The sequence below is a fragment of the Phascolarctos cinereus genome, unplaced genomic scaffold (genome assembly GCF_003287225.1).
Source record: "Phascolarctos cinereus isolate Bilbo 61053 unplaced genomic scaffold, phaCin_HiC Scaffold_5;HRSCAF=322, whole genome shotgun sequence".
In the NCBI taxonomy this organism is placed as follows: Eukaryota; Metazoa; Chordata; class Mammalia; order Diprotodontia; family Phascolarctidae; genus Phascolarctos; species Phascolarctos cinereus.
In genome coordinates, this window is record NW_027555958.1 from 123381132 (window position 1) to 123389681 (window position 8550).

The 8550-nt window shown below is 40.2% G+C and overlaps 1 protein-coding gene and 3 non-coding genes across 4 annotated transcripts; all 4 read right to left on the reverse strand.

The window, feature by feature from the left end:
- Window positions 1-3975: 3975 nt before the first annotated feature.
- RPS12 (ribosomal protein S12) lies at window positions 3976-7811 on the reverse strand. Its single transcript, XM_020987096.2, has 6 exons — window positions 7724-7811; window positions 7534-7584; window positions 7114-7230; window positions 5281-5383; window positions 4641-4742; window positions 3976-4066 (listed from the first exon to the last, which is right to left on the reverse strand). Exons 2-6 carry the CDS (start codon window positions 7545-7547, stop codon window positions 4004-4006), a joined length of 399 nt encoding a protein of 132 aa, XP_020842755.1. The 5' UTR covers window positions 7548-7584; window positions 7724-7811; the 3' UTR covers window positions 3976-4003.
- On the reverse strand, window positions 4223-4352 carry LOC144458112 (small nucleolar RNA SNORA33). Its single transcript, XR_013487664.1, has one exon. It is a non-coding gene; the product is annotated as a small nucleolar RNA SNORA33 (small nucleolar RNA).
- Window positions 4811-4894, reverse strand: LOC144458130 (small nucleolar RNA SNORD100). Its single transcript, XR_013487682.1, has one exon. It is a non-coding gene; the product is annotated as a small nucleolar RNA SNORD100 (small nucleolar RNA).
- LOC144458073 (small nucleolar RNA SNORD101) lies at window positions 6457-6527 on the reverse strand. Its single transcript, XR_013487625.1, has one exon. It is a non-coding gene; the product is annotated as a small nucleolar RNA SNORD101 (small nucleolar RNA).
- Window positions 7812-8550: the final 739 nt, after the last annotated feature.

Here is an 8550-nt window from a genome sequence, read left to right on the forward strand (position 1 = left end):
CTGAGAGGACAGGATGCTGCGTCTTAAATCTAAATAGAAGTATTCTATACCTTTGGGTATCTTCTCTGTGAGGGCCAGTAATCTTTTTCCCAAATGGACACCTTTCTACTTCCCTCCCTAAGGGCTTAATCAGAAACAGCTGGGACTTATTCCCTCCACTCACAGACCAACGAAGTTGTGAGGTCATAAAGAAGTTGGTTTGGTAGTAGTACCCCATCCTTTTACTGTCTCTCTGTCCAAAACTGAACTTACTACCTTTCCATCCCAAACCCTTCTACCTTAGGAGACTACAGCAATACTCCAGTTCAGAGTTAAGACATAAGACTTCCACTTCCAGGAGACAAGATGGCAGAGTAAGAGGTGAGTCTCTTACCCTCCCTTATTAACCCCTGAAAGCCCAGAAAATATCACCCCAGGAAAAACACTGGAACAGCTGAACTCTCAGTAGGATGTGGCAGCCCATGCAGCTTGAGGGATTAACTGGAAAGGCCACTCTTATCCTGGGGGAAGGGGAACAGTACAGAATGGGAGGTATCCCGGCAAGCTAGTGGAAAGCTCCACCTCAGCATACCAGAAGATCCTGAAGCCCAGGCGGTGGAGCACATCTGGACCCCTGAATGCCTCACTGAGGGCAGGGGAACTGGTGGAAACCAGCTCAAAAAACCACCAGGTGCCTTGGCATTCTACACCAACCAGCTCTCCCAGTACCTCAGCAAAACTAAGGGAAGTAGTGGTCCAAGGGCCAGGCGGATAAAACCCCACCAACATCCATCTGAAAGGAGCTGAAGAAAGCAAAAGGAAAGAAAGGCCTGGGTGAGCAGGAAATCTCCAGGAGCCACATTACCCAATCCTACCCCTACAGTTCCAGTATTGCTGTTTCCAGCCCAGCACCAGGTAAGCTGCCAGAACCCTACAGCATCCAACTGCCAACATTGGAGGCTTCAGCACACAAAGCCATCGACCAGGCCCTAGGCTCTCAACACAAGAAGCTTGGGTCAGTGCCCTCTGCTCCCCAGCAGGAGAGCCCAATCTCTTTAAAGGCCAGGAAATAAGCAAACACCATGAGCAAAAAGAAATGTAAATAGATTAGGGGAAGAGTGAAGATCAAGGCAGAAATTCTGAAGAGGACAACATTGTCAACAAACCCACATCTGGAAACTCAAAAGGGAATATGAACTGGTCTGAAGCCCAAAAAGCCTTCTTTGAAGAGCTCAAGAAGGATTTTAAAGTCAAATGAGAGGTAGAAGAAAAAATGGGAAAAGAAATGAGAGGTACGCAAAAGAGTCAATAGCTTGGAAAAAGGACAAAAATTACCTGTAGAAAACAAGTCCTTAAAAAATACAATTGACCAATTGGAAAAAGTACACTGAAGAAAACTAGTCTCTAAAAACTACAATTGGCCCAATGGGGAAGTACAAAATCTAACAGAAAAAAAAGTTAAAAATTAGAATTGAGCAAATGGAAGCTAATGACTCTGAGAGCAAGAATCAAACAAAAACAAAAGAATGAATACATGAAAATGTAAAATACCTCATTGGTAAAAACTGACCTGGAAAATCGATCCAGGAGAGACAATTTATAAAGGAAAACTGCCCTGAGGTCCTAGAACCAGAGGGTAAAATAGCCATAGAAAGAATCCACTGATCACCTCCTGAAAGAGATCCCAAACTGAAAAGGCCAAAGAACATAGTACCCAAATTCCAAACTTACCAGGTCAGAGAGAAAATACTGCAAGCAGCCAGAAACAATTTAAATATCACGGAACCAGTCAGGATTACACAAGCCCTTGCAGCTTCTACATTAAAAGAGCATGGGGTACGGAATGATATTCCTTAAGGCAAAGGGGCCTGGATTACAACCAAGGATCAACTACCCAGTGTAAGGGAACATTACCTTTCAGGGGAAGAGATGGATATTCAACAAAATTCCTGATAAAAAAGACCAGAGCTCAACAGAAAATTTGAGCTTCAAATTCAAGACTCAAGAGATATAAAGTTAAATGGGACAGAAATGTTATTGATAAGGGCAAACTGTTCACATCCCTACAAGGGTAGATGACTCAATATATTGGATCCAAGTAAGTGAAGTAATCTAAGAAAATGTACTGAGAGAAAAGGAAATGAGGCAGAAAAGGGTAAATTACATCACAGGAAAAGGAACAAAAACCCATTACAGCAGAGGGAAAGGGAGGGAGATGAGCATTGTTTGAAATCTTACTGAGATTTGGCTTACGGGAATAACATCAGGTTATATCAGGTATAGAAATATAACAATTCCCTATAAACAGGAAGGAAAGGGGAAAAGAAAGGGGAGGCAAAAGTGAGGGAGGTGGTAATGAGGGGCAAGACATTACCGGGGAGGGAAGAGGAGAGGAAGGGGCATAAACAAGGGGGTAAAAGCATGGAGAGAAAAAGATAGCTATAACTGTGAATGTGATGTGAACATAATGGAATACCATAAGTGATAGTAAGTAATAAGTGATTATAAGTGATAGGCAGGCAGACTTCAGACAAACCTGGGAAGATTTTGTATGGTTTGATGCTGAGTGAGGCAAGTGGAGATGGGAAGTCCTATACAGTGATAGCCACATTGAGTGATGTCTCACTTTTGATAGATTTAACCCCTCTCAGAAATACAAGGATGTAGGACATCTCTGAGGGCCTCATAATGGGAAGATGCTGTCCATATCTAGAGAGGGAACTGTGGAGTTTGAATGCAGATTGAAGCATACTATTTGCTATTTTTTCTTCTGCTGTTTCCTTTCTGGTGGTTCCCCCTAGTAGTTTTTTTTACTTATTTACTTATTACTTATTTTACTTATTCTTACTTACAACATCATTAATGTGAAAATGTTTGATAAGAATGTATATGTATAGCCTATAGTCTTGGGGAGGGAGGTAGGGAAGGGGGAAAAAAATTGACTCAAAAAAAGGAAAAAGTTTATGGGACAATGCTAATCTGCCAGACTCATCTAAGAAAACTTCCTTCTTCAGATGCAATGCTGGGGGGACCCCAAAAAGGTTTGGAAAATACTATTCCTCAGTCATATTAAGGCATGACTCATGTTTCCAACTCAGAATTAAAGGCAGGAGGTGCACCCCTTTATTTAGGGTTGCACAAAACAATTCTGAAGGTTGGCACCTTGCCTCATCCCTCCTTTGGCAGCCTTCAGTCATTCCCAACTTAAAAGCCCACATATATTTATTCTGGTTGGGCCTTTCCCTGATGAATTACAAAATTCACTCATCTTGTGACTTTTAGGACAAATTTTGTTACTCTCATATCTGGTGTTGGGCTAGGCAAGAGCCTAATGTTTTAAATCAACCTCCCAAAATAATTTTAACCAATATCCTAAGTACTGCACTAACCAATATTACTTGAAGAGGTCAAGAAATTAATATGGGTGAGAGTTGGTGAAACACAAAAAGATCATCTCATCCCTTTAAGAATTTGCCACCCTCAAACTGGCAGTTATACAATGACCATGAGTGGTGCCCCAGAGCTATTTCACAAGTTACTCACATTTAAGGTTTCTCCCTCATAATCCTGTTATAGATCCCTAATTTGTATGAAACAGGATCTGTGTTAAATAACTATCTGTTACTAGATTCAAATAATTTTGTGTTCCTCCAACTCTAAGATGTGGTAACTAAGATTTGGTAATTACAAGACCAGATTCTAAATCAAAGCATGTTTTTCCAATGTAGGTTCACTTGATCCTATTTTAACCTAGAAGAAAGCAAATCCAAATTTACTAAGTCAAATAAATCCTAGTGTTGGGAAACAACACTCAAAAACAATTTTCAGTACACAAATCTCAGACTTATATTAGTGGCAAAATTCTTTTCCTGAAAGATCTATGCTTATGCTTCAAGAATTCTCCCTAAAAATGAGATATGGACATATTAAAAGTTACTATTTTCAGGCAAAATCAAGTAACATGTAATTATCCAAAATAACAGCTAATACAACAAATCAAATCAGACCAAGGCTTTTATTTTATTCATTTCTTGCATTTAAAATATTCTTCGATGACATCTTTGGCCTGAGATTCCTTGCCATAGTCCTAAAAGAAATCAAGGAGCACTTTTAAATTTATGAAAAGCATTTTTGAATTCACATTTCACTAACATTTACTAAGCAAGAATTAACTGTACAGAAGAAAAAGAATCCTTTCAAACTATTATAACATCCAAAACCCAACTATAGAATGTATGATATATAATGTAGCCATTTTCAGGGACCTCAAGGACCTCAGTCATTGAGGCTCGTACCATGGCTGTACTATTGCCAGCATTTTACTTCTGAAAAACACATTCAGGTAATCCAGATGCAATTAATTATACTGGCTTTCAGGATTTTTTAAGCATGTTTTTTTCTGATGATGCACTTAAAATGACTCAAATTTGAAAAGGAAAAAAAATTAGTACATTATTTTTAAAAATCACTATGAAAACTTTCATTTCAAATAAAGAAGCTCAAAACATTTCCCCACAATTGCTTTCTTGATCTCTGTTGCTTCCCTTCTCACACTGTTAGAAATAGTCATATCAAGTCCTTCCTCTGAACAAAAAGGCAAGTCATTTTTTAAGGTCAGTGGTCCAAAGCTGAATTGAAGGTGAAAAACAAGATCAACTCACCTTAACAACAACGCAACTGCAGCCAACCACTTTACGGGGCTTTCCCTCTCTGTCAATTTTACAGAGGCCTACCCATTCACCCAGCTTCTTGTTGTCATCAACCTGTTAAAAATAAATATACATGCTGAACATGGCACCATGGCTAGCTAACAATTAAAAGGTAGGTAGGTGCTGTACGCTCAGATATATTGGGTGACATGGCTGTTCTCTTCAACATAATCAGTAGAGGGAGCCAAGTTGTCATCATGTACAGCAGTTTCGAAACAGACTACACTAACTCCAACAGAACTTTTGACTCTCTTAGTTTCATCTAACCAAAGCAAACATAATAAAATACGTAAAATACAATCCTGAATTACAACTGGCTTGCAAAGATCTAAAGCAAAAGTCCAGAAATACAAATCCAAAGTTTTTAGATCCCTGTTTTTTAACTAAATACAAAGTAGCAAACTTTTAGGAGAAACATTATACTGAAAAAAATGTGATCGGGTATAGAAATCTGACATGCCCTATAAGCAGGAGGGAAAGGGGAAAAGAAATGGGAGGTAGCTAGTGGAGGGGAGTTGGAAGTGAGGCACAAAAATTCCTAGTTTATCAGGGTCCTGTTATAGTCATAGAAATCAGCTTATAAAAACCTCACCTTGATCAAGTTGATTTGGTGCTCAGCACACAGGGCCTCAACCAACTTTACATACATAGGTTCATCACAGTTAGAAGCAAGAACACAAAGATGGGCTTGGCGTCTAAAAGGCACACAAAAATTCTTGTTAGTCTAGAATAACATTGTTTATACAATTTTTATGCTTATACATACACACTATAGTGTTGAAAGTTTTTTTTTCCTTTTTACATTGGCAACAAACAGCATGATACTACCAATAAACACCCAGCAAAGTACTACATGCCAGGTTTCATCCAGTCCTATAACAGATCAACCCAATATACTGAGCTAAGTCTGGCATTTGGTGTTCCAATGTACTTTTCTTAGTAAGTTCAAATTGTCTCCATTTAGTTGTGACCAAAGAGCTCTAAAAGCTTATGGGCAATCAACAAAGCATGCACTCTTAAAACTTTAGCCTGTCCCTCAGCTTTTATTTGACTTGGAGATGATAATTAGCATTAGGATCAACCAGCAGATATAGAAGGTTGTTACCTGTTGCTGGATCAGACATCGAATTAGAATCCATTTTTAAATTGTGCAGCAGCATTCCCAAGGTGCTAAGGTTGAAAGGGACTCATGACAGGCACTGCTGAAGTACATCCAGTCGATGTTTCCATTGGATTGAACTTGCCCAGTCTATACCAAAGTGAATTGAACTGACTTGAATTCATCTGATTTAGAAAGCTTTCAAAATGTACAATTCTCAAAACCAAATTAGGTAGTATTTAACACATGCAGTTACTTTGCCAAGGTAACTAGCCTAGAAAAAAAATACTTTCAAACTAGGACTCTTAAGTATGTCTTAACTAATGGCTCTTGTCAAAATGAGTACTATTTAATTACTTGATCAGCTGTACCAAGTAAGAAAAACTGAGTTACCAATTTTGGTTTACTTTATGTTCTGAAGTACAAAATTGAGTTCCAGTTGAATGCAAAAATATTTTTGTTGTCAGACATTAAGATTTAGAGTTCTTAAGCAGTGGTCCATGAACTTTTTGTAAAAGTATTTCAATGTAATTTGTAATGCTACTTCATGCACTTAAAATTTTGATTATGTGGGCACACAGACTTTAGCAGCCTGCCAAAGGGTTACATTACACAAAAAGGTTAAGAGCCTCTAACTTTTTTCCCCAGCAAGAACTGCACTCACTACAGGTTTGTCAGACTATTTTTTATCACTCATAAATGGAGTGAAGGGGTATCCGACATTAAGTCATCATTCAAACACTGTAGATTTCAAAGCATTTAGCACGTTTTATTCCTAGTTTTACAAAAGGTAAAGGATATAAACTATAACCAAAATAAAAATTATGTATTATCACTGTTATATTCCAAAGAATGTTACCATTTTCACAGACGATATTCAGTGATGATCTCCAGTCAATTAAAATGACTACAGCTCTGTACTTAAATTTTGCTACTAAAATTCTACAAAATCTTGAGTCAGTAAAGACCTGTTTCTACAGTTGGACAACTTGCATGTCTTACCATTAACTATACAGCCTCAGTCTATGGAACAGCAACAAGTTTCTTAAAAACCAACTCATTTAAAATAAAGCACAAAAGTTATTTTTCGGTAGAATATAACCTACTTATGATTTATGTCTTTTATTCATTCCCAATGCCTAAAAGAGCAATAATACAAATCCGATTTTTATTTTCCTCCACTTGAGAACTACAATATAAATATTAACAATTAAGATCTCGAAATCTGGTGCTAGTTACCAAATCTGACATCATACTTGACTTTTTAAGAGAGCACATCAGTGAAAATTAAGTCTTATGAGAAAATTGTAAAATCCCAAGACCTACTTGTCCAAGGCTTTGGCAGCTTCACGAATTCCACGAGCTAGGCCATCGTGGATGAGTGCGGTCTTCAGCACTTCTTGTAGAGCGGTGTTAACGTCCATTACACCTCCAGCAGCAATGCTGTAATCAATCAAGGGAGTTGATCAAAACACTGATCACTTTGCTCCTTGAAGGCCTAATCATTCCTCCTCTAACATTCCCTGAAATTGCCAGTCACGTGGGAAAAGTTTGAGTCTACAAGGGCCCCTGGCTGGGGATTGGAAAAGAACAAGCTTCAGGAGAGCCTGAAGAGGCGCCAAACCCCCAGGCCGAGGTGCACACGTGGCCACGGCGGACCCGGCTCAGGCGGGTAAAAATTATACACCCCAGAAGGAATCCTCACTTAAGCCTCACCCCTCCCCTCCCCCCAATCCCCGCACTTACCCTTCCTCGGCCATGGCAGCGGTTCACGGGTGAAGCTAAATTTTGAAAACACTAAAATAAGAGAAAAAAAGGAAAAGGCATGTCAAGGGAAAGGTCCACGACAGCTCGCGCCCACCCCAGAAACCCACAGCCCGTGAAGAAAAGATAAGAATTTCACTTCTGAACGCGCGAACCCGTCAACCACACTTACCCCGGGAGCCTCCGCCTCCCGCTCGACTCAGCGGCGACAGGGAAAGAGGGCCTCTCTCCCCGCCCGAAAGAATTTAAAGGGCTCAGGACCCCTTCGTGCGCATGCCCATTAGCCTTCTCGGAAAGAGGTGGCTTTAGTACTGCCGGACCTTGGGATTTCTGTTTCCGGCGATCTTCGCGAAGTGTTCGGCCTGGCGCGACCGTCAGGCAGAGGGTTGGACAGTCCAGGTCTTCTCTTCCGGGCAGAGGATAGGGCCTGGAGATGGAGTCCGGAAGAAGGTGTGCGTGGGCGTCATGATCTGCACGTGGGTTGTGTGCGCGGCTAATTCTGAGTGTTTAGTGCGCGTCCCGGGGTTCTGTGTTCCTTTCCAGAGATATGTGATACGAGTGGTGTCGTTTTTGTTCCCTGACAGACAACACCTTTGCAGCTCATAGTGGATGTAGGCGCTGAGCCGGGGGCCAGGAAGACCCCAGTTAAAATTTGGCCTCAGACGTTAATTGTGCGACTTTGGGCGAGGCGCTTAGTATCGGCTCTCCTCAGTTTCCTCATCTGTGAGATGGGGATAATCACAGCACCCATCTCCTAGGGTTGTGAAGATCAAATGAGAAAATGATTGTAAAGTGCTTAGCACAGTGTGTAGCACATAGTGCTAGATAAATTTTAGCTATCTCACATAAGATAATATTTGAAAAACACCTGGCACATAGTAGGCATTTAATAAATATTTGTTCCCCAGGGAAAGTCGATCTGCCCCCATATGGCTTAGTTTTTCCTAACATGACCTTGTTTTCAAGTTCTCCCTTCTCTCCAATACCTTCAACTTTTTT